At 39.9% G+C, this 26,772-nt stretch overlaps 1 protein-coding gene across 7 annotated transcripts in view; it reads left to right on the top strand.

Moving 5' to 3' along the window:
• The window catches only part of MYO18A (myosin XVIIIA), a 2,129,602-nt gene that overhangs the window by 1,701,966 nt on the left and 400,864 nt on the right, over window positions 1–26,772 (top strand). For all 7 annotated transcript variants that reach the window (XM_044054445.1, XM_044054444.1, XM_044054446.1 and 4 more), the window contains one exon: window positions 14,657–14,770. In XM_044054445.1, coding sequence (XP_043910380.1) covers window positions 14,657–14,770 — 114 coding nt within the window. The remainder of the gene's footprint in view (window positions 1–14,656; window positions 14,771–26,772) is intronic.

The raw sequence follows: 26,772 nt of genomic DNA, 5'->3' as shown, positions 1-26,772 counted from the left end.
ATTGGTGCATCATAACAAAGGACAAATGAGTTCTGGATATTATTACCCGAGGTTACAGATTTCATTTTCACACTTTACCACGAATGAGAGGCATGCCAAATCTGCCTCCAAACCAATGGACAGAGGCACAAACGCAAATTTCAGCTCTCATGGATATGAAAGCAATTCAAAAGGTATCTACAAAGGAGCAAGGTCAAGGTTTTTACTCAAGACTATTTCTAGTACCAAGAAAAGACAAATCCTGGAGACCCATTTTAGACCTCTCAATTCTAAACACATACCTGGAGGTACCCAAATTCAAAATGCTCACACTACAGCAGCTTCTTCCCATGCTGGGCAAGGAGTCTTGGCTGGTAACGTTGGACCTCAAAGAGGCATACCTGCATGTCCCTGTCAGTCAAGATTGCAGAAGATACCTCAAATGTTTGGCAGGTACAACGCATTATCAATTCTCTGCATTGCCCTTTGGCTTCTCTACTGCGCCCAGAGTATTTACGAAATTCCTGGCATCAGTAATTGCATACTGCAGACAACAAGGAATACAAATTTATCCATATCTGGATGACTGCCTGATCCAAGCGGACAGCAAGGACATTCTATTACAGCATCTGGCATTTGTAACAAAGCTGTTCAGTTGCCTAGGGTACACAGTAAACAAGCAAAAGTCAAAGCTAATACCCTAAGAACAATATCCAAACACACCCGTGGAGACAATAATTCAACTGCTGCAAAAAGATGGTAAAAGCAGGTTTAATTCCCAAACGAATCCTTTAGCACAGAGAAAAAAAAAAACACAGTGGAGACAAGCGCTTTCGCCTGGACAATTCCAGGCTTTATCAAGTCAGAGTAAAAACAAACTGTGAAAGCACTACCTATATACCTAAATCACATGCTTAAATTGATTGTTAATTAAACAAAACAAGCTAGTAAAGAATAATTTAAAGACATATACCATTTCCTTTTAGCTTGTTACTAAAAGTCTATTGGGATGTAAATGTTTGTGTAAACCAAAATTGATTTCATATACAAATATATTAAACATATACTGTACAATAACACATTTTCTTAAAACATTACATTTAAAACTTTTAAAAACAACATTTAAGCCTCAGTATAGCATAAAACTGTAATAGACAACGAAATGTTGTCTGTACACCAAACAACCAAACTGTCAGCTACTGAATTTGTTGTATAAAATGTCAACCTATATTAAAAAATTGTGTGTGTTATAAGCTATAATCTGGCTCTTCTAAGTTTGAGAACTGGCCCTATGCTTAGCGTCTCATTCATGCCAGGTATACTGCTAGCATCAAGCCTAAGCTGCCAGATTAATTCCTTAATCCCTAATTTCAAACTTGCTTTCATGGTGCTTGAACAAGTTCATCCAAGTAGTAGGGGTGGAGACTGGGAATCCACCCTGGAATTTAAGGAATTAATCTGGCAGCTTAGGCTTGATGCTAGCAGTATACCTGGCATGAATGAGACGCTAAGCATAGGGCCAGTTCTCAAACTTAGAAGAGCCAGATTATAGCTTATAACACACACAATTTTTTAATATAGGTTGACATTTTATACAACAAATTCAGTAGCTGACAGTTTGGTTGTTTATGTACAGACAACATTTCGTTGTCATTACAGTTTTTATGCTATACTGTAGGCTTAAATGTTGTTTTTAAAAGTTTTAAATGTAATGTTTTAAGAAAATGTGTTATTGTACAGTATATGTTTAATATATTTGTATATGAAATCAATTTTGGTTTACACAAACATTTACATCCCAATAGACTTTTAGTAACAAGCTAAAAGGAAATGGTATGTCTTTAAATTATTCTCTACTAGCTTGTTTTGTTTAATTAACAATCAATTTAAGCATGTGATTTAGGTATATAGGTAGTGCTTTCACAGTTTGTTTTTACTCTGACTTGATAAAGCCTGGAATTGTCCAGGCGAAAGCGCTTGTCTCCACTGTGTTTTTTTTTTTTTTCTCTGTGCTAAAGGATTCGTTTGGGAATTAAACCTGCTTTTACCATCTTTTTGCAGCAGTTGAATTATTGTCTCCACGGGTGTGTTTGGATATTGTTCTTAGTTGCTTCTCATTTTTCAAAAGCTAATACCCTCACAACAGATAATATTCCTGGGTGTCAGCTTAAATACAATGGCCCAGATGGCTTACCTCACGCCAGACAAACAAAAACAATTGATTCAATACTTCAAAAAGATGGCAACTTTTACCCAGCTCACTGCAAGGAAAATCCTGCAGGCATTGGGGTTCATGGCATCCTGCATTCAACTAATCGCATATGCAAAGCTGCATATGAGGAAATTACAGTGGTACCTGAAAAGTGTATGGACTCAACACAGGCACAGGCTCGAAACAAGTATACCTCTCATTCCCAGCCTTCAAAAAGAGTTCCTGTGGTGGGCTCAAGCATGTCAAATAAACAAGGGTCTTCCTTTTGTCTTACCTCCAGCAAACCAAACTATGACAACAAATTCTTCAGACTACGCCTGGGGAGCACACATGGCAGGACAGTGCATACAGGGCAAATGGTCTGCAAAACAAATGCATCTACACATCAACCAAAAGGAGATGCTTGCTGTGCAAAATGCACTGACAGCCTTCAAGGACCTCTTGCATCCAGGACAACTACTAATAAGGACAGACAACACCACAGTTATGTGGTACATAAACAAACAGGGAGGAACACACTCCTACCCTTTATGCAGACAGGCAATGACCTTGTGGAACACAGCATTGACTTACCAAGTGCAACTGCAAGCACAATTCCTGCCAGGAAAAGAAAACATATTGGCAGACGAATTAAGCAGAAATATGGCAGATCCTCACGAGTGGAGACTACACCCACAAGTATTTTCAATGATAACTCAAAGGTGGGGACGCCCAGACATAGATCTATTTGCCTCCCCCAACAACTGCCAACTACAGAAATTTTGCACAAGGACTTATTCTCTAGCCTGGAAAGTGGACGCCCTATCATTCAGTTGGACAGCATTGACAGTCTGTGCCTTCCCACCACTACCTCTTTTGACCAAAGTATTACTGAAAGTCAGGTCAGAGAGACCACAAATGATCCTCATTGCTCCGGACTGGCCACGTCAGCACTGGTACCCATTACTAAGGAACTTGGCTCACAGCCCTCCATGGATCTTACCGCAATTCCCACTTCTGTTGACCCAGCAAAACTCTCAGATCCTTCACAGTCAGCTCAGGACTTTAAATTTAGCTGCATGGAGGATACCTTGAATTATCAATCATCACTTCTCTCAAAGGACGTCCTGAATGTCATTTTGGAGGCCAGGAGGCCCAGCACCAGAAAAACTTACTCAGACAAATGGAAAAGATTTTGTGCATGGAACCAGGCTAAAGGCCAAAATCTTTGGACACCAAACATTCCTCAAATCATGCAATACTTAACTGAGATGCTACGCAAAGGCCTTTCTTTCTCATCCATTAAGATCCATGCTTCAGCCATTTCAGCTCAATATAATACGGATCCTCCCATATTCTCACACCTTTTACTAAGGCAGTTTCTCAGAGGGGCTAAAAATATAAGACCCCCCCAGGAAACCCCCAGCGCCAGCTTGGGACCTCAACTTCTTTTTAGAAAAATTAACACTGCCTCCTTTCGAACCAGCATTCTCAGCAGAACTACAATACTTGTCATGGAAAACAGCTCTGTTGCTGGCTATCACCTCAGCATGCAGGGTCTCAGAACTACAGGCACTTATGGCAGTGGAACCTTTCATCATTTTCCATCAGGACAGAGTCTCTTTATTTAACTAACCCTACCTTTATGCCAAAGGTAGTATCCAGTGTGGCTTTGAATCAGACCATTCATTTACCCACCTTTTATCCAAACCCCCAGAATAAAGGAGAAAGACTCCTTCACTCTTTGGACATTCACAGACAGCTACGTTACTATTTAGATAAGACAAAGACCTTCAGAAACACTGACCAGCTCTTTGTATCCTATGCTGCAGGTTCACAAGGAAAGGCTATTTCAAAACAGACCATCTCCAAATGGATAGCACATTGTATCCGCTTTTGCTACTCACACCATGGGAAAGCAGTGCCTGTTAATATTAGGTCCCATTCTACCAGGGCTACAGCAACCTCAGCAGCCTTTCTCAGGGGGGTTCCAACCAAGGACATTCTGGAGGCAGCTACTTGGAGTTCATGCACACCTTTACCAAGCACTACCACCTTCCATTATACTCAAAAACTGGAGCTGGTTTTGCCACTGCAGTTCTGCAGGGCATCCTAGCTTCGCCTAACCCAGTTTAGTACCAGCCACCCATCCATAGCTTTGGGATTCAACCCAAGTGTGATGACTGCATCAGTATAACATGTTGAACATAGTACAGTTTTGTACCTACCATAAATGTAGATGTTCGAGTGTATATACTGTTGCAGTCCAGGTTACCCTCCCACCATCCCCTCTACATACCAGGGTGTTAGTTATAACGCCATGTGCATCAATCAACTGGATGCTTGTCTATATGGTGTATTTGCTAGTACTTTTGTTTATCTACTAAGGTATTTTTGCATACTTATTTGTATTGCCTTCCTAGTTGGGGGCACCTGACATCTGGGGCAAGAAAAACTGAAGAAAATGGCGTCGGCTGCCTCTTTTATACCCCTGTCGCACTGACGTCAGGGAAGAAGCGACGACAACCGACGCCGGACCAGGACACTGGGATTCGGCCGACTGCATGACTTCCTGATGGCGGATAACCCAAGTATGATGACTGCAGCAGTATATACACTCAAACATCTACATTTATGGTAGGTACAAAACTGTACTTTAACAGTGCACATGGCAACTTCCCTTTCTTTGAATGTTGTGGTTGTGCTACTGCAAGGTTCTTGCCGACTATAAATATTCTGAAGCGTATGGAGTAGGAAGCAATAGAAAGCCAAGACCTGACAGTCAAACGGTTGAGGCTTTTTACTCCTACTAGTTTTTGGACATCTCATGACCAGATACCCTTTCAGTGAAATCTGTGTCACACTCTGTTTAATTTGATCATAGAAGGTTTGTGGACTAGTATGTGGCCATATGGCATTTAATAAATTTCCAGACCTAATAACCTTCCACATCAGGAGCATCACTCCCAACAAAGAGGAGAAGGGAGGTCCATACATTAGATGTTATGTATTCCAGACCAGATAACAGAGTTTTAACTAACTTTGCTCAGATTTCTCCTCTGATATATTTCAGAACAGCTGATGAGGATACTATATCCTCAGAATCCTCATTAGAGGATGTTTTCTTCAGAGAAACACTGTGTTAATGGAACATTTAAAATGTGGATAACTGCAAGTCTGTGAATCCCATTAAAAGTGTTTGGACCTGTTAAACATTGATGAGAGTGATGGCTGTCTTCCTGTTTGCCAGGTCTTTGAGGATATCTTTGAAGTAGTCTAGCTAGAGCCACATTCACAGCTGTCAGCACCCCCTACACACAAAAAAAGCTGGACAGGGTTTACAGAATGGTAGATACACCTGTAAATATGTCTGTAAAATGCAAGTAGCAGATCTAACAGTGATCTTTCTAAATGCAGCTTAGGAAATTGAAAATAGTCCCTTTTCTGAACACATTACTTGATCCTGAGGATGGCAGATGCTGGACTATTATGATAAGAAGTACTGTAAACAAAAATCTGTTGGCTGGGCCACCTTCCCAGAATATATTTAAAACAAAAGCTGAAGTCGGCAGTAGAATCTCTCTAAACATTTTTCAAAGCCCTTGTGTGCAAGGAGTGCACACTGTCTTCCACAAGGAATGGGATAAATTTAGGGAAAATACGTCCTTTATGACTAAGGAGGAGCTGGATTTAAACATCGTACATGTACCTGCATCTTATCTTTCTTATAACAAAGGGGAGGTCATATTACATTAGACTGATGTCCACTGGAAGCTTAGGTGTTCTTATCCCAAAATATGGAGCTGATAGTTTAACCAGCTGTGGGTGTCACACTTGCCATTAAACAAGGCAGGCTGGTTTCCAAACATTATCTGAATGGTTGATGAACTGTTTTACCTTTTGATTCTAAGCTGTGTTGAAACATTAGGTGCCAAAACAAAGTCAACTCATCCAGTGCAGCAGCCACCATGCAGCCTTTCCAGGAATGTCTCTGGTCAATATGATAGTGACACAGTTACCTGGAAGTCTGTTCACATACACTGTGTTACCTGAGCTAGTTTAACCTAGATGTACAGTCCAGGAAGAGCACAGGGTCTGCAGCTGATAACTGGTAAAGCATGCCATGATAACCCCCTTCCCTTATGGATAAACTTTCTTTTGCAGTAGTGATCCCCTTGATGTGCATTGTGCCACTGTATGTGAATACTCACTATGCCAGTAGCTGTTTGTATATAGGCATGCCTGCTGCAGTATGTGCTCATAGGGATAGCTACTGCTGTATGTGCTCATAGGGATACCTACTGCAGTATGTGCTCATAGGGATACCTACTGCAGTATGTGCTCATAGGGATACCTACTGCAGTATGTGCTCATAGGGATACCTACTGCAATATGTGCTCATAGGGATAGCTACTGCAGTATGTGCTCATAGGGATACCTACTGCAGTATGTGCTCATAGGGATAGCTACTGCAGTATGTGCTCATAGGGATAGCTACTGCAGTATGTGCTCAAAGGGATAGCTACTGCAGTATGTGCTCATAGGGATAGCTACTGCAGTATGTGCTCATAGGGATACCTACTGCAGTATGTGCTCATAGGGATAGCTACTGCAGTATGTGCTCATAGGGATAGCTACTGCAGTATGTGCTCATAGGGATACCTACTGCAGTATGTGCTCATAGGGATAGCTACTGCAGTATGTGCTCATAGGGATACCTACTGCAGTATGTGCTCATAGGGATAGCTACTGCAGTATGTGCTCATAGGGATAGCTACTGCAGTATGTGCTCATAGGGATACCTACTGCAGTATGTGCTCATAGGGATAGCTACTGCAGTATGTGCTCATAGGGATACCTACTGCAGTATGTGCTCATAGGGATACCTACTGCAGTATGTGCTCATAGGGATACCTACTGCAGTATGTGATCATAGGGATAGCTACTGCAGTATGTGCTCATAGGGATACCTACTGCAGTATGTGCTCATAGGGATACCTACTGCAGTATGTGCTCATAGGGATAGCTACTGCAGTATGTGCTCATAGGGATACCTACTGCAGTATGTGCTCATAGGGATACCTACTGCAGTATGTGCTCATAGGGATACCTACTGCAGTATGTGCTCATAGGGATAGCTACTGCAGTATGTGCTCATAGGGATACCTACTGCAGTATGTGCTCCTATTCTCCTTCCCAAGAACCGATAAAATTAATTTAGCTAGCAGGTCTAGGAGATGACACCATGTTGAAGTTTCAGTTAGTTTATGCAGTTAAGTAGCAAGCTGGACCATACATCTATCCACTTGACTGCATAAACTACTTGAAATGTCAACAAGGCAGTCTCCTAGATCTGCTAGCTAAAGTGATTTTATCTGAATTAATCCTTTGTACTCTGTGTTTCTTGTTAGCTGTGTCACCCTCTGGGTCATAGGTGGGCTACCAGACCTGACTGCAGCTTTCTGGATTACTTTGCTTACCCAAGACTTGGGGACCCTGTCACAGGTAATCTGTATGAGAATAGGGCAATTGACTTGTGATAAAACTACAAGGGGATGAGAGACCTGAAAGAGTGATTTTTATATAAGAAGGGGGTGGAGTGAGCTCCCATTATCAGTCCCTAGTATTTTATCTTATGATTTAATCAATGCTGGAATGGAAAATAATCGGGCAACCCCTAAAATAATTCAGAGGTAATCCTCCTTTCCTTAATTTCTTCAAATGTTTTGAGCTTGTAATGTAGTTATAGGACTGGACCACCATTCCCAGGTCAAGATATGATTAGAGTTTATGCAATTAGTATTGTTTCAATTTTTGATATTTGCTTAGAGTGGTCTTCCCAGCACCTGCAGTGTACCCAGACCTGCACCCTTCTGCAGTTCATACAAGGTAATGCTGTGTCTTTCGGCTTTTCCCGGTTAGGGGTCGCCACAGCGGAACTCCGGTATGCTAATGATTGGCAGTAGATTTTTACATGCCGAGTTGCCAGCCCTGATGTACAACCTTCAACGAAGGTACTCCCATTCACGCATGTCTCCACACAGAAGACGCTCTAGCTGAGAATCGAAGGTAATATGTTTGAAAATGTATTTTTTCTGGGAACTTCCAGTATGGCATTGAGCAGGTAGTCAGCAGTTTGTGGAGCTTTGTAGTGAGTGATCTCAAATTGTTTTAAGAGTCAGTAGCTTGAATGAAGATACGAGTAAATTGACAAAAATTTAGTGCATTAGCCAGTGGTAAAAGTGAAAAAAAAAATTAAAAGTGAACCAGAAAATCAAATCACTCTCCAGACTAAAGATGGAGGATGGGGTAGTAAAGCAGCTGAAAAGCACTGGATAAGATGGCTGAGCCTGTGCAAGGGCACAGTGATACTTCTGTATCACTGGAAGATGAGATTTTCAAGTCAAGTGTTACAGTGACAGATCATTTTGCATTATCAGTGCAAGAAATTGATGAAAACATATCCAGCTATTCAGACATGATTGCTGAATCATCAAGGAGGCAGAGAAGCAGATTAAGCAAATAATTTTGGATCAGGAAACAAAGTAAGAAAAGATGTAAATAAAATTAACTGTGCTGGAAGACTTGGTGCAGATAGAGACTATGAATTTCTTTCTGCGTTTCTGGAGCAAACAAAGGGAAAGCATTGTATAGGCTTTATTAAAACAAATATTTGTAAATGGACAGAAATACCTCAGCAAATACTGTAGCAGCAAGAGCAAGGAAGCAACCATGACACACTGTCATTAAAATTGTCATTGCAGTAAAAAGAGGAAATTGTGACAACATTATAGAGAATAGGGCAAATATTGAAGGTAGGCTCAGAAGTTATTGAGAATAGGGCAAATATTGAAGATGGGCTCAGCCAAATATTTGTAAATAATGATTATTCACTAGATAAAAGAAACAAAAGGGATACCTACAGTCCAAGAATGAGACTTGCTGGGTCATGATTCTGATATTCAGTTTTTACTATCCAGTGACATTCAGGGTATTCCATTCAACAGACACAAGGATGTATCTTGATCTAGATACCGTCCTGCAGGATTTGAATCAAAGATGGGAACCAGCAAGAGAGCAAAGTAATGAAAAACCCATCGAAGGAGAAAGGTTGGGGGGGAGCACATCCCTGCCAAGAGAGTAAACTAGCTGAGAAAGTCAGAGATTATTGGTCTCCCTCTTTTTAATTTCTGCAAGTCTTGTGAGTTTCTTATACCATGACAGGAATGGACCTCATTCCTAAGTCAGGGTATGATTAAAGTTTTTTGAGTTAGTATTGTTTCAGTCTTTGATTTTAGCCAAATGTGCTTTTCTCAGCACCCACAGTGTGCCCATAATTGACTTCTCCTGTGACTCATATAGAGTTATATGTATCGGTAGCAAATCTAAATATGACTGTAAATTATTTTTTTATTAATCCTGTTGCTTCTACTACTATTGGAAATGTCTGGGTATTTTTCTTCCACTTTTCTCTCATTTCTGCCTGCAAATCCTAGAATTTTATGACTTTGTGTCTTTCCGTATACAAGGCACTGTAATCACGGAGTGTAGCAATTTCACTAATCAATGCTACTTTTTTCTTTTTTCCTAGACTAGTATTTTTGGCTTTCCTTGCATCTGTTATTTTTAATTGTTGTTAATGAGTGAGCCCATGTGATATAAACTTCATCATTCCATAAAATAATTTGTGGTTCGTGTTTCCAGTAATTCTCAACTGCTTCAATATTCTAGTGTTTGCACAATCCCCAGTGCAAAAGTCTTGCCACATTGCTGTGCCTTTCAGATTATAGGCCCTCTGCCATGAGTGTATCACACCCAGCAACAAGATGTGCCACTGTTTCCGGTTCTTTTTTTACAGAACATGCATTTGTCTGTTTCTTCCACATGTTCAATGGACTTTATAAATCAACATGTAGTTCATTATCCTGGGCCACCATTATTAACCTGTCATCTTTTGCTTTCATTTCACATCTCCTTAATCACTCCTGGTGTCAAATCCTGATCAGTATGAGGTTGTTCCAGGAGATCTCCATACTTCACACAATGTTTATGCCTTTTCCACATTTCTTGCCTTCTTATCTAATCCTTTTCCTTATATTATTTGTTTTGTTCTTTTTGGCACATTCATTTTGTCTACTTCTGGTTTGATTTCCATTCCTACTTGCTAAACCAAGCACAGACATCATCATAGACTGTCCTTCCTCATGTTTTAAGACGTTCAGTATGTTTGGATCTTTAAAGGGAAAGGGGATTAGGACAAACCCAGAGTCATACAGAATCCTAAGTTTATTTTCATTTTGTGGAAAAATTATAGAGAAGATTATTTTGGATAATGTTTTGTTAGAATTGGAAAGGATGGTACTTGAAACCATACATCAGCATGCATATGTTCTGTAAATGCCTGTAACATGATGTTCTATAATAATACAATAGCTATTACAGTCAGGGTGTCCCCACGTGGATCTGTCCTAAGCCCATACTTGTTTATGCTATATTTTTCAAATCTATCTTTTTCAACTGAGGTGTTCTACAGTCTTTATGCAGATCTGACTTGAAAATGGGTAAACTAATTACATGCGTTACAGAGAGGGAATGTCTGCAAATGAACTTAACTAAATTAACCATTTGGGCAAAGGAGAATAATACACTGATAAATACATGAAAACTAAGCATTTGTGAGATATAAGATGAGTATTTATTATAGCACACAGTTATTGAAACTGTAGATTTATTTAAGGACCTAACTATATGAGTAGGTCACATTTTTTAAATTTTTCTAATCATAACAACCGATTGGTTAATGATAGTTATAGAACTATAAGTTGTATAAAAAGATTTGTAAAGTGTAGGAAATCAGAAATTATGAAATCATTGTTTTTGTTACGTTAGACCCAAACTTGAGTATGGAATAAAAATAGTAATATCAGATAACAAGCTCGGGTAAATTGGAAAGAGTACAGCAAAAAAGGGCATCCATGGATGTAAAAATTTAAGTTATTATGAAAGATTAAAATATCTGAACTTGTACAGCATCACATATAGGCATTTAAAAATGCACATATTCAGGTGTATAGGGCAGACGACTGCCTCTGGGAATGTTTGAAGTTATCAAAAAGCAGTGGAAAGTCATCAGGCAATGTATTTAGAAAATTCTGTAGAAATGAAAGGTATATTAATTTGTTCTCTGAGAGAGTAGCTAATGCATGGACTAGACTACCAAACTGTAATAAAGCAAGCGCTATTTATAAATTTTTAAGAACAACCTGAACGCTTATTATGGGAAATATCTGTTCTGGTATATTGGCAGGCTGAAAGGGCATTGTTATTATTATTATCTGAAATATTTGTATGCATGTATGTATGAATGCACATACTACCATGTTTCCTCCATGTGGGGTAAGTCCTATGCTTACTTTGCAGCTCATCTATTGGTAGCAGTCACTGAATTGTGTTTGTGTGTTTTGATCTGAGAGAACATGAAATAACTAAAACAATGGCACTTATGTATAGATACAGATGTACAAAATTGCAGTGCATTGACATTTTACTGGTTCTCCATGCAATTAATTAGTACGCTTATTGAAACGGCTGCTACCCATTAAATGTGTGTGTGTATATATCTATATATCTATATATATATATATATATATATATATATATATATATATATATATAATGTGTGTGTGCGTGTGTATATGCACATACTTTTATACAGCTGAGGATCACAAAGCGCATGTGAAAAAAGTTGACATAGGGTTGGTGCTGTACATCTCTGTCCCTTGTCAAGAGAAATATATCATTATCACCCCCCTTTTTGTCATGATCTACGTGGAATCAGGGTGTCATGTCAACTGTCACCATCTCTCTCTATTCAGTGGTATTCATGCCTGACTGTCACAAGTCTTCTGTCACACAGTCCATGTATCTCTTTGCTGGGTGCCCTAATTTTCTCTTGCCTTCTTCCTGTCTGTCCCAAGTCATCTTCACCAGATTGTCTAATACATTTCTGCACATGTGCCCGAACCACCATAATATATCTCAAGTTAAAAATAAATAGATAAAAATATCTAGCCTGAGTAACTTATTGCAAGTTTCCATTCCCCATGTGGGAAGGCTTGCATTCATGTGATTTGGGTTTTGCCATAATGTGCATCATGGTGGTTCTTAAATGTCCACATGTAACTCATCATAATTCAACACATTTTCTGTGGCAGAGAACACTGACTATATACACATTTTTGCATTCACACAAGAGAACAGTGTAAAACTGGAGACCGTGAGAAATGTGTCATTAAGATGGTTTGTAAGTTCTTATACTTCAGCCATTCCAGGCTTTATATAACAAAACACACTCAAAGGGAAATATTTGTGCACCACTGACTACTAAACATGGGGAACCATCCTTTTTAAATGAAGCTGTTTTAGGAAGCCTTGTCATATCTTTCAGCATCTTAACACAGTAAATCTGTACAAAGCATAAAATAATGGAGGAAAAAGGCCCCAAAATAAGAACAGATTAGCAATTTCATAAGTTATAGGAGAAATATTTAAGAGTAACAGATTTTGTAACAAGTTTTGTGTTAGCAGTCATTTTTTTGAGGGATATTAAGTCTGAAACTCAAACATCTATCATTATTTAATAACTTCTGTCCTCAGTATTTTGTCATTTTGATTAAAAAACAAAACAGATTGTTTGAGGAATAGACCAAAATATGAGGCAAAAATCTGGACAGTTGAGAGGTATGAACCTTGTATAAAAAGTGATTATGGTCATATGGCAGGGGCTCATGAGATGGAGTTTTTCGCACATGGACATTTGGCATATTTTGATCTAATGAACCCCTTGCTTGCCAGTCACAACTTTTTATAGCTATTGATTTGAGAATGTATTCTTCACATGCCAAGTGTAACCAGTTAAGTCTGCTCTTCCAGTCTAATTTTTAGTAGCTTTGTAAAGTTTTACAAAATTTGTTTGGTGCACGTGTTTAATGTAGACAGCTTTGATACAAGTCAGAGTTATATCAACATGGTTCAGCATAGTTAATTAGGAAAGTAGAGCCTCACAGTAAGTTTTCAGGAAGTCCTTTTCAGAATGCAGCCTGCTGTGTTTGTTATGTTTCCCCATGTATCTGTGCTTTGATGTTTGAATTAAGAAGGAGCCTGTTTGTGAAAGGAAGTCCATATGGGCATGTTTAAATACTCCATGTATAGCTCTCAACCATCTAGATTTGTGCAGAATGTCCCTATTTTTGATCTGTTACTCACGACATGTGGTTTTCTGGCAAATCTTTGAGAATTGAGGTCACAAACTACTGACAGACATTTGAGTTTCAGACTTCATAACTTTCAGAAAATACATGCTAACACAAATTCTATTATTCTAGCAATTTTCTAAGTTTATAAGAGTAATATTTAAAATCTGTCTCTATTTTGGACCTTTGTTCCCCCATTATTTTAGGCTTTGTGCAGATTTCTTGTGCAACAGTCTGCTGTTGGCTAAATTCTGTACTGCCAAAAACAGTGTGTTCATCTAACACTTAGCCCTTCTGAGGGCTGTACATGGAAATATTCATTATACATTGGTGGAAGTTAGCAACATGGTACCATTGAGTTCATTAGAAACGTTGTTCTGAACAAGAGTTACATATTAAACTTACACTTGTTGGGTCCATTGGACTTTTTTTATTTTTAGTATATGGACAAGATGAAGCTGCCTTTCCCCATTTAAACCTGGGTGTTTTTTCTTTCCATTTCCTGCTGGTATAGAACATGAAAAGAAAATGCTACCAGGGTGGTTACTTCAGGTGGGAAACAAAATAAAAGGAAGCCCTAATAAGATGCTCAAAAGCATAAGAGTTGATATAGAAAACACTGATTTCTTTATGGAGAATGTAAATCAGAACCAGTTTTCCCCAAGCCATTTTCCACTTGTAATGTCCTAAATGCTTGAGTTTCAGGAGTAGTCTGTGACATAGCAGATGTGGTGTTTGTTTATTAATCCTTTACTGTTAACTCTGTGAAAGGAGAAAATGATGCCTTGTTTGAGCTCTGTTAATATTTAAGTATTAGTTACATTTGGTACCCAACTCTTGTATATGCGTCAATAATGTATTTTAAGACTGCATCGTAACTGTGATGCTTACATTTAAGATTCGGGAAATAACTAGAGTTTGATCTGTAATTTTAAGAGAAGTCATGTCAGTACATCTGCACAGTAAGCACAACAAGGATATTAATTCACATAAGCTCTAAACATTATTTAATATTCGAGTAAACGTTTATTGAACTGACGCATGAAAAGTTCTACAGAGAATCAGCTTATAAAACAAAAAGTACAGTTTAGCAATTTTTGTATGTTAAACTTTTTTTTTGGAAAAAAATTATTTAAATAGATATAGAAAATTTGATAAAAATCTGAATCTTGTTGACCTGTGCTTTCTTATTTATACGAGTCATAACGTTACATTATTCATCCATATCTCATAGCTGGAGGAATCTGAATTCACCTGTGCTGCAGCAGTGAAGGCACGTAAATCCATGGAAGTAGAAATTGAAGATCTCCACATACAAATGGAGGACCTCTCCAAAGCAAAGACAGCGGTATGATATAATTTATGTTATGCAGTAGATTGTCTGTTGAGTGTATTTTTATTTAAGTATAAACAGCTGGAAGCATATTCTGGTCTTTTTTGTGTTGGTCTTTGCTGTTAACTGCTTTTTGTGTGCAGCAGTGAACTCTGTAATTAAAATCTAGCCTGAGGGAGAAGGTGGTACTTGGGGATCAGTTCCTCATCAGTGACAGCTGGCGACAGCAGCGTGCAGTAATCAGCATAGTGTCCTCCTTTGCTTTACCTCACTTCATGTCTGCTTTCCTGGCTGTGGAATGCAGCATGCTGTAGCTCACTGGTGCATCAGAATTTCTAACTAAGGTTGTGGGAGAGTATTTTATCCTGTTTATCTTTGCCAGGTCTTGTTTACCACCAGCGGATTTTATTCATTTCTTAGCAGTAATGTAAAATGCTATGCAAATGTAATTTGCTCATGAATACAAGTTAAACTAATGGGCGACATGTTACAGTATTGCCCTACATACGATTGCACAGAACTGCGAAATAATTAGCAAAAAAAAATACACCGAGTACTTTTTAAATGTTGCTGTGATATGAAAGTGTTAGTGAATAGTTTCAGTGAGAGAGAAAATACAGTTTCTCAAATTGTGACATCCGTGTGCCAGTGTTGCAGTGTCATGCTTTCCATTTTCTTGGAAAATATACTGATTGGAAGCTGACAAAGTGGGTAGCATTGCTGTTTCACAGCTTTTTTCTGCAGTTTGTTTATTGACAGTGATACCTGGCTGAGAAGGGTTTCTGTGTACGAGTCATGCATGTCCTCCTTGTGCTTTTGTTTTTTTTTTTTTTTTTTTTTTTTTTTTTGTTTTTTGTTTTTCTGGGCAATCCAATTCCCTTCCACATGTGAAAGATATGCTGTAGGTGAATTAGTGATCCCCAAACTGACAATAAGTGTGCATACCATGTGTGAGTTACAGAGTACAAGTTTAGTCTACAGCAGATTGGCATCATGTCCAAGTTTAGTTCTACACCTTGTACCTATAGGCTCTGGCTTCTTCTTGACAGTTAACTGGATAAAGTGGCTGTTGAAGAATGAATATATGAAAAATATACTGAATATGAGCTTGCAATGGTACACTCCAAAGCAGATGCTTGTCCGGTAATAAGGTTGAATCAAAAAGAGGGGATATATGCCAAGCCTCTGCACCAAAAGTAAGCACATTAGCTGCTTTTATTGAGTGTAGTACTTACAAAACGAGCAGCTTAATACTGCCCACCTTGTCATATATCAGTAAACTGCCCCATTACTGTTCCTCCAAAGTAACATATCACTTATACTTTCAGTTTACAGCTTAATATCCTTTGCTAGGAAAGGAAGCCAGAGTCAAGCAGGCTATACAGATCATTTGTCATTTTGTCTTTAGTCTCACTAGCTACTGAACAATTGGAGTTGAAATCCCACATTTTGTATGATAAAAGGATTAAAATACACCACATGGCTTTCTGTTAAACTGATTTTATAAAAACAGTGACTGATTAAGGGTATATAGCAGGTTGATCTTTTTCAACAAGGATTCGTCCAGTAACTCTGAACAGAGGTAAGGCTTATAAATAAATGTCTTTATGGGCATATATTGGACGTACATACTGTTTGTTGTTGCTATATTATAGTTCCATTCATTTATTTAATAATTGTTCACATGATCTGTACTATACATGCCAATTTACTGAACATTTTTGCACATTGTCAGTCGCATTGTTCGTCATCACTGCAAAGTATTGGTCTTAATTTGTCTAATGTAAGAAAATAAGAGAGAATAAAAGGCCTGATTGTGGAAGAGAAAATCGTTATAGATGGTAAGCAAAGAAGAACCTGTAAGTTTATTGCAGAGTACTGGCTGATGCTCACAGTGTTGTTGTTGTTGTTGTGTCTTTCGGCTTTTCCCGGTTAGGGGTCGCCACAGTGGAACTCCGGTCTGCTAATGATTGGTAGTTGACTTTTACGTGCCGAGTTACCAGCCCTGACGCACAACCTTCAACGAAGGTACGCCCATTCACGCATGTCTTCACGCAGAATACGCTCTAGCTGAGAATTGAACCGGACAGCGTCTTACTGTGAGGCGACAACGCTACCACACCACCACCACGATATATGGTAAATCAAATGTAGTAAATTGAGTGGACAGATAAGTTAGTGAGTGTGAGTGATCATGTGTGTGTGTGTGTGTGTGTGTGTGTGTGTGTGTGGGGGGGGGTTCCATGGGGGAGGCGGCTTGTCCTTGTGCAAAAAGGGTGTTTTTTGTATTTTTTTTTTCTTCTTTTTTGGGTTTTGGCTCACCATTTTTTGGTATTTTGTTTTCAATAAAAGAAACACGGTGCCTGTTTTGTATTTCAGATCCAGAAGGGCAGTGGATTTGTCCAATCACCCTCTTGATTTTGTCTCTTTCTGAGTTTTCCTTCCTTTTTTTGATAGATTAAGAATGGTCCTAGCTACCTTGGCCTTTCTCCTATATATCTTTTCAGAAAAGACTTACAGTAGGGCAAGTTTGCTTTTCATTTTTGTGGGCAGTCCATGTATATTTGCATTGAGCAAAAGGAAAATATATGCACAATTAAGAAATTTGTATCCAAAGAGCTTCATCTTGTGGCTGAAGAGCAATCCCCCAATAAAATTACTCTGATATTCCATTGCCCTTGAGGACCTGGAGTTGTTCATTCTAAGGATCAGTGCTTTACTTTCATTATGCTTGGTAATTAATTACAGGTGGATGTCCATCCATCCACGTTAAATGTTTGGATGTCCCCAGAGAGTCTCCTACACATAGTGAGGGTATCTGCAGAATGATTGTTTAAAAATGGAAATCAGGCCCCACCCTCTTACATCCTTGGTTCTTTTTTGTTCATAACTGCTTGGTAATTTCTCCCTCTGTTCATTCCAGGGGACTTTTTAGAGCACTTTCAGAAGTGCTCAGTTTGAGAATTGTTTTCTACTTATTTATTGATTGTTAGTTGTTAACCATTGGTACAATTTTCTGCAAATTTGGAGGGGGGGGGGTCAAGGCTGACATTGCCCTTGGAAACAAATCACCAGCAGATATGGCTGCTGGAGACAAATTACTCTGAAGGACTGTCACCTTTAGTGTTTATTTTGCTCAGTGGAAATTCACTTGAATTTGCCCTTTGAGTATTGCACTTTATGTAATAAGACAATCCACTTCAGTAGTATCCAAAATCTTTGGGCTTTTCTTGAGCATAAAAAGCATCTAGCACTTGGCCAGGGTTGGGATTGGATCCATTTATTTTAAATGTAGTCAGTCTAGTGGCATAACAGTTTCACTGTGGCAAGCTTGCAGGAGGGGCTGTTTTGCTGGAATTTGTCGAGTTATTGTTCTTGGCATAAATTCTCAATGTTGTGTAGAAGATGTGGACAGCACCTGTGGGATGGCAAACTATGGTATGGTGGTGGTGCCCCTTTTTCATAAAGGGCAGGAAAGTGTGGTCCAGTTATAGAGGAGTTATTCTTCTCTTCCCCGTGGGAGAATCAATTTCAGGGTGTTGGAAAGGAAACTATTTTGTCCTGAGCCTGTAATTCAGGAGGAGCAGTGCAGAGTGTCCTGACCCTGTGTTTTAGGAGGGGCAGTGCAGAATGTCCTGAGCCTGTATTGTAGGAGGAGCAGTGCAGAATGCCCTGAGCCTGTGTTTTAGGAGGAGCAGTGCAGAATGTCCTGAGCCTGTGTTTTAGGAGGAGCAGTGCAGAATGTCCTGAGCCTGTGTTTTAGGAGGAGCAGTGCAGAATGTCCTGAGTCTGTGTTGTAGGAGGAGCAGTGCAGAATGTCCTGAGCCTGTGTTTTAGGAGGAGCAGTGCAGAATGTCCTGAGCCTGTATTGTAGGAGGAGCAGTGCAGAATGCCCTGAGCCTGTGTTTTAGGAGGAGCAGTGCAGAATGTCCTGAGCCTGTGTTTTAGGAGGAGCAGTGCAGAATGTCCTGAGCCTGTGTTTTAGGAGGAGCAGTGCAGACTGTCCTGAGCCTGTGTTGTAGGAGGAGCAGTGCAGAATGTCCTGAGCCTGTGTTTTAGGAGGAGCAGTGCAGAATGTCCTGAGCCTGTGTTGTAGGAGGAGCAGTGCAGAATGTCCTGAGCCTGCGTTTTAGAAGGAGCAGTGCAGAATGTCCTGAGCCTGTGTTTTAGGAGGAGCAGTGCAGAATGTCCTGAGCCTGTGTTGTAGGAGGAGCAGTGCAGAATGTCCTGAGCCTGTGTTGTAGGAGGAGCAGTGCAGAATGTCCTGAGCCTGTGTTTTAGAAGGAGCAGTGCAGAATGTCCTGAGCCTGTGTTGTAGGAGGAGCAGTGCGGAATGTCATGAGCCTGTGTTGTAGGAGGAGCAGTGCAGAATGTCCTGAGCCTGTGTTTTAGAAGGAGCAGTGCAGAATGTCCTGAGGCTGTGTTTAAAGAGCAGTGCAGAATGTCATAAGCTTGTGATTCAGGAGGAACACTGCAGAATATCTCAAGCTTTTGATTCAGAAGCAGCAGTGCAGAATGTCCCAAACGTGTGATTCAGGAGGAGCAGTACAGAATGTCGCAAACTTGTGATGCAGGAGGAGCAGTGCAGATTCTATTTTGTTCATGGAACAGTATATTGTCGGTCTTAACTTGTGTGTTGGAAGATTCATAGGAGTTTGCTAATACTGTCTACATGTGTTTTGTAGACCTGGAGAAGGTGTACGACTAAAGAATGTCTTGTGGGAGGAACTAAAGCAGTAAGAAGTTCCAGGACTGCTACGAAGTGCCATTTTGTCCCTGTATTTGAAGAGTGAAAGTTGTGTCCATATTCATCTATTAAGTTGTATACATTCTGAGCTTCTGTCTTCTTGGCCTTAAGCTTAGTATAAACCAATGAACCTATGAAACCATTTTGCTTGACTAGATGAGTGATCACAAATTTTTCACCTAGGATTTATGTACCTGACCAAGCATATATAACAACTGGAACACCAACAGAAGTTCTTCACAAAAAGAATACAAAGGTATTAACTAAGTCTTAACTTTATATGCAGTCTGCTATAGACTACCAAGAGGTGAACTGTGCCTGGCTTACAAGGCATCTTCTAGTCAGTATTGATGGACTTGCTGCTCATCTGCAAGGCTGACCACATTTGCAATACCCAGCTGAAGACTTAAACCTCACTTGCAACATAAATAGAACATACTGGAGTAATGGACACGTCTCAGAGCCTACTTGTTCTCTGAAACAGGCTTTTCATCCCTGAGAAGCAGAGTTTATCCCTGGCTTTACTCAAGTGCAACCTAACCAGTGGATGGGGAATAGGAAGTTTATCCATGGACTGGCACCTATGCCCCTGTTGGGAGCTTGTAAATGTTCTGCACAGCCAAGTAGATGGCCCTGGGAAATGTATCCTGTCATTTACAAATGGGAAAACATGGCTAGACTTGAAAAGGCCTCCTAGGGGCATTAGTCTAGTAATAAACTATGGACCTATTTGTGGATAAAATATGCTTAATGGAGGACATTGTTGGTCTCAGTCAGTACTGGGGAATGTGCTGATCTTCTCAATGATTTTCTTTGCCATAAGCTTAGTAAGAACTTATGAAACTATTCAGGGTGGCTGTAAGATTCTGCCAAGGGTACGTCTTGACTCTTGCCTTGTTCATGGTTTTCAAGGACAGGATATTAAGGTGCCACTTATTTACAGAAAAGATCCAGTCTAGGGAATGATCGTGGTGCATCTTTGTTTCTTACAGATGATGATGTCCTCTTAGCCTCAAGTGATCATGATCTCCAGCATAGACTGGAGTAGCTTGCTATGGAGTGTGAAGCAGCTGAGATAAAAATCGACTTCTTTGTATCAGAGGTCGTGGCTTCAAAGGTCACTGCTGTTGCCTGGAAAAGGATGGATTGTTATCTACTGGTGAGGGAGTTGCTACCTTAAGTGTATGAGTTTAATATTTTGGGTCTTGTTCATGAGTGACAATTAAGAGGATTGGGAGATTGACCAGTGGGTAGTAGGTGCTGGGGTTACAGTACTTTGGGTGTTGTATATGGTTTTGGTGTTTAAATAAGTACTGTGTCATAAGGTAAAGCTCTATTTGTCAGTTGCAGTATGTCCCCATCCTGACCTATGGTCCAGAGATCTGAATAATTACTGTAAAGTTCAGATCTTTGATTTGTCTGGCAGAAATGAGTTCCTTCACAGCATAGCTGGGCTAATTACCTGCAGCAGAGTGAGGGGCTTGGCAATCTGGGAGTCTGTCACAGTAAAGCCAGTACCTATCTTTGTTGAGAGGGGTCAGATAAAGTGGCTTGGACATCCATTGAGGTTGTACACTGGAGGTGTACGAGACATGGCCAACTGGGAAGAAGGTCTTGGGGCAGACTGACTACATGCAGAGTGAGAGTGTATCCTTAGGCTGCCTGGGAACATTGCGGGGGTCATACAGGGGGAGATTTAGTCTACCCTGCCTAGCTTCCTGCCACCATGACCCTTCCAGGATGAGTGGTTTAGAAAGTAGATGGCTTGATGGAAAATTCTCTATTGCACAAATACTGTATAAGGTAAGCTAGGATTTACCCAGGTGACAGTAGTTTGTGCATATCCCATATTATTTGTGTCTGAAGTAGAGTAATGGCTGAACAACTGGCAGTATGATGACAAACAAAAACATTTTGGTAACCGGCATAACAGTAAGCAAAATCTCATTTAGTTTACTCCAGGATTAAGGGACAGATAAGTTTTTCCAAACTGTGTTTTAACAGTAAGACTGTGTTGCATGTTAAGTTTTAATTGAATAGAATAATAGTAATGGAACAAATTCTTTTAAACAAGAGTTAATTGAGGATCTAGTTTTTTAAGGAAGAGAATGGTCGTCTTAGGCAATAAATGCAATCAGTCAACAGTTGTGATAGGAACAGGAATCAACTGACTGGGGAGCAGGAGGTAAATAGGACTGTCCAATAAAAAGTACCTAACTTTTGATGATGGTGTGTGATAGCTTTTATAAACAGATTAATTAATCCAGGGAGGGTGGGGAACCACCTTCAGAGGAATGGGTGGGCAAGTTCTCACCCCCAAAACATGTGACTCCTTGATCTGGCTCTAGCAGTATATTCCAGCAGCAGCAGTGTGGTTCAGGCAGAAAAAGACCCTGGGTAAAGAAAATTGTTGTAATTAGAAAGGAGAGGAATCAACTACAAAAGCTCATCCCACACAGATTATCTACTGGCATCAGCAGATCCAAGCATAGTGAAAGTCTAACATAACTTCTCTAAGTAGTTTAGCCGACACATTTCAGTGTCGAACAGGAGTGGAAATAAAACCTCAAGTAGACAACATTCAGACAGGAACTAAATGTGCCAAAAAATAAAAGACTATAAGGAGGGGGGATCAGATGAGAAAGAAAGAAAGAAATGTGGAAAAGGCATAAATGTTGTGACAAGTACCGAGATCTCCGGGAATAACCTCATGTTGATCAAACTTTGACGCATGAATGGTTAAAGAGAGGTGAATTGAAAATTAAAATATGAAAGGTTAAAAATGACAGCCCACGATAGCGGATTACATGTAGCCTAGTTTATGAAGACTATTAAACATGTGGGAGAAACAGAAAAATCAGGTTCTGTATAAAAATAAAAAAATAAAAACTAGAAACAAGTCGCATATCTTGTGGATGGGTGTGATAATGCTTTTAATGCTAATATTAGAAGTATCAAAAATAAAATGCCTGAACTCCAGGCCACAATAGCACACTACTCCCCAGACATAGTTGCTTTAACAGAAACCTGGCTAAATAAAAACATAGCTAACTCGGATGTTCTCCCTACCGGCTACAATATCATTAGACAAGACAGACCACTTCATAAAGGGGGTGGAACTGACTTACTGTACAAGTCCAACTTAACTGTACGTCAATTACCAAACTCGTAGCCTTCCCCCAATAATTGTGACATACTTACCTCACAACTTCAACTTCACCCTAAAAAAGTCATCACCACAATTGTGATCTATATTCCACCTGGTAATACACCTGCTGGCCTTGAAGACTTCTTATCCTGGTGTTCTTCCACATACTCAAAAGAAACACTTATTCTGAGGGATTTCAACCTAGATTAGTTCACCTGTATATCAGAACCACCAAGTAATCTAGTAAATCTCCATGGCTACCAGCAGCTAGTCCAAATTCCAACTAGATTTATTTATTCCAGTTTGATTACCGGGAAGTCCACTGGGTCAACATGGCCCATTTTCAGTGGAGGCCTGGGGAGAAAAGCTCCGAGAATGCATTAAATCAGATTACATATAGGATTTACAAGAAACACAAGCAAGGTTTTAGAATTAATTAAACAGTTTACAAATATGATTACAAGGAATACAAGACATTACCAGATTATAATTCTTATAGAACTGATTAGAATTAAGCTTTTTACATTAGCATAGGTAAGCAGTAATTCTTTGTAACTCTTTGAAACTGAGTGTTAAGGTTGTATAGATATTTACATGTATTGAGAAGTTACAGGAATTGAGATATAGTGGAGTTGCCTTATGTGCATGTATTAGAGAAGAAAGAAGTACTCTACATTTACAGTATTTACAAGTTTTGTTGAGCAAGTATAGCTGTAGGAGTAGAAGAATTAAATAGAGAGAAAAAGCTGCAGGAGATTGCAGGGCAATTTGATAGAGCTATAAGAATATGTCTGTAGGAGGAATGTAGGGCTTATGTGTCAGTATGGGGAGACTATTATGCTTGAAGTGATCAAAGATTAAGTAGGGAAGAGGGAGGGGCGTTTCCGTTTGGTAGACAGGTGTTTATAAAGCAGGGTGTTGAAATTTTCAGAGTTTGGGGTGGTTCTTAGTGAGGAAGGAAGGGAATTCCATTTTTTGCCAAGAGCATAGGACAGGAGCAGTTGGCCAGCAGGATGTTTAGGTTTATGGATAGCAATTAAGTTCTAATGCTCAGATCTAAGGGCTCTATTGGGAATATAAGGTGGAAGGATATTAGTTATAGTGGAGTATTTTGTAGGCTGAAAAACGAGTGTGTGTGCTATAGAGAGTTGTAGGTAATCTAGGTAGTTTGGTAGTTATAGCCAGTTCGGGGCTAGTAGGGTAAGGCAGTGATGAGTGGAATTTTTGGATTTGGAGGCAAATTTAGAGATTTTATTGCAGCAGCTTTCTAGTTTTGAGGTAGTAGAGGAAGACAGGTTGGCTAGGAGAGGAGCACCATATAGTAAGGAAGGATTTGAGGTAGTAGAGGAAGACAGGTTGGTTAGGAGAGGAGCACCATATAGTAAGGAAGGATTTGAGGTAGTAGAGGAAGGCAGGTTAGTTAGGAGAGGAGCACCATATCGTAAGGAAGGATTTGAGGTAGTAGAGGAAGACAGGTTGGTTAGGACAGGAGCACCATATATCAAGGAAGGATTTGAGTTAGTAGAGCAGGACAGGTTGGTTAGGACAGGAGCACCATATAGTAAGGAAGGATTTGAGGTAGTAGAGGAGGGCAGGTTGGTTAGGAGAGGAGCACCATACATCAAGGAAGGATTTGAGTTAGTAGAGGAGGACAGGTTGGTTAGGAGAGGAGCACCATATAGTAAGGAAGGAAGAAGAAAAGTAGAGGCCAGGGTGTGCCTAGTTGTGTTGGAGGGAAAGTGACTGTTCCTATACAGCGTACGTAGCTTTTGGTGTTTTTTTTTTTTTGTTTTGTTGTACATGCATATCAAACTTTAGGTGTTCATCAATGATTATGCCGAGTAGTTTAGCTGAGGGGATGACTTCTATAGGTGTGTTTGTTTGGCTAAGGATTTTGAAGTCATTTTTATTGAAGGAGTGCTTATTAGTTGGTGGGAATATAAGAATCTTGGATTTGTTAGCATTAAGAGAGAGGTGATTTTGTTGCATCCAGTTTTCAGTTTTTGAGAAGGCAGTTTGGGTTTTTAACAGCAATTTAGAGAGGTTTGAGGCAGAGCAGACTAGGGTTGAGTCATCCATGTATTGAATGATTTTGGTGTCAGGAATAGCAGTGTGAAAGTTATTGATGAAGATGTTGAATAGCATAGGAACGAGGATGGATCCCTGTGGGACACCAGTAGGGGTGGATAAGAAGGAAGAGATGGAGTTTTTCCATTGGACAGCCTGAGATCTGTCTGATAGATAGCTGGAGAACCAGGATAGAGTTTTAGGTGAGATGTGAAGGTTAGAGAGATGATAGAGAAGGTGGTTGTGGGAGATAGTGTCAAAAGCCTTGGACAGATCAAGAAGAACAGTAGAAATTCGCTGCCCTCAGTCTCGAGCTTGATTGACCGTATCTAAGAAGGCGATTAGGGCAGTCATGGTGCTGTGGCCAGGGCGGAAGCCATGCTGAGTTGGTGTGAGGAGGTTATTTTGAGTCAGAAATGGCATAAGTTGGAGGTGGATGCACTTTTCAAGGATTTTAGATATAGGGGAGTGTAAGGCAATAGGGCGGACGTTTGAGATGCTGGTATTTTTTCCTCCCTTGTGGAGAGGGAGAATGAAGGCTGAGCGCCAGAGTTTGGGGACATAGGATTCTTTTATTGATCTGTTTATAATGATACTGATTGGGAGAGCAATGCCATCTGTGGCAAGTTTTAGATAGGACGAGGGGATGTTGTCGGGTGCATTAGAGCAGGGCTTGAGTTTCGATAGGAGTTTTTTTATGAGAGTTCTGGAGACAGGTTTAAGCTCAAACAGAGTTGGAAGGTAGTTTGGTGGGTTTGAGGGGGGAAGGTGAGGGTTAGCTGGGTTATTGCTGGGAAAAGATTTTGTGAGGGCAGAGATGGTTTAGATGAAGAAAGAATTGGATTCAGAGCCTAGTTCAAGGTCAGTTTATGGGTTGGGACAGGGATTTGTTTCTGAGCCTGGATGGAGAAGTGAGTTTATAGACTTCCAGAATTGTTTTGGATTATTATAGTTATTTGACTGGAGCTTAGTAGAGTAGATGTGATAAAAAAAATCTAAAAGGGAATCCATCCTTAATTAGGTCCTAAGGACCCCACATTGTACCCCACACAGGCAGTCTCCCAGATGACTTAAGTGACCTCAACATAATATACCTTATACATAGTAGAATAAGCATATGCAAAACCACTAACTATAAATCCACTAGAAACACAAAAAATTTCTCTCCTGAGGTCCTCAGTACTTTACTCTGTAACTGTGACTGGACCCCCCCCCCTTAAAAACCCTCCCACTTGACCAGGCTGTAGCATATTTCAACAAAACATTTCTACAACACCTAGACACTGTTGCTCTATTGTGCAAAATCAAGGTTAGAACCCCTACAAACCCCTGGCTCAGTAAAGAAACCAAACAAATCCTCAAGTCCAGAGAACACTGCCTGGCTTTACTATCAAAAAAACAAAGAAACGCAAAGCCTAACTAAGTGCCAAGAACTGTGCAACCATGCAATAAAATGCATTAGGCTGGACAAAAAAATCCTACTACATGACATTACAAACTAAATACCAACACAACCCCCAAAAACTTTGGAAAAGTGTAAACCAGCTACTAAAACGCAACCAAAAGGCTACCCCCAAACCAACCATCCCTGACACTAAAGTTCCCATCGAAACACAATTCAACTCCCACTTTGAGAACTCAATTCTATCCTTAGTATCACAGGACAGTTCCTACCTCACTATCCCCCCCAACACAAATAACACTTATACAAGCTTTACCCTCAAAACAATTTCCACCACTTCAATCAAAAGCATGCTCTCTAAACTAAAAACCTCATCAACAGCAGCCGACCTACTCCCCAGCTATTTCTTGAAACTCACAGCAGATGCTATTGCTAGCCCAATCTCCACTCTCATAAACAGATCAGTTGTTGAAAACTGTGCCCAAATTCTGGAAAATATCCTATGTTACGCCCAATACATAAAGGTGAGACCTCCACTGAGCTTAATAACTACAGACCCATTGCTTTACTCTCCCCCCTGGCCAAAATCCTAGAAAAAATGCATCCATACCCAGGTGCTAAAATATCTCCTAGACAGCAACATCCTGTCACCT

This window comes from Protopterus annectens, chromosome 13.part0 (genome assembly GCF_019279795.1).
Source record: "Protopterus annectens isolate FY-2018-M chromosome 13.part0, PAN1.0, whole genome shotgun sequence".
Classification (NCBI taxonomy): Eukaryota; Metazoa; Chordata; order Ceratodontiformes; family Protopteridae; genus Protopterus; species Protopterus annectens.
Note: the sequence above shows the minus strand (reverse complement) of the source record. Positions and strands in the feature narration are given on the sequence as shown.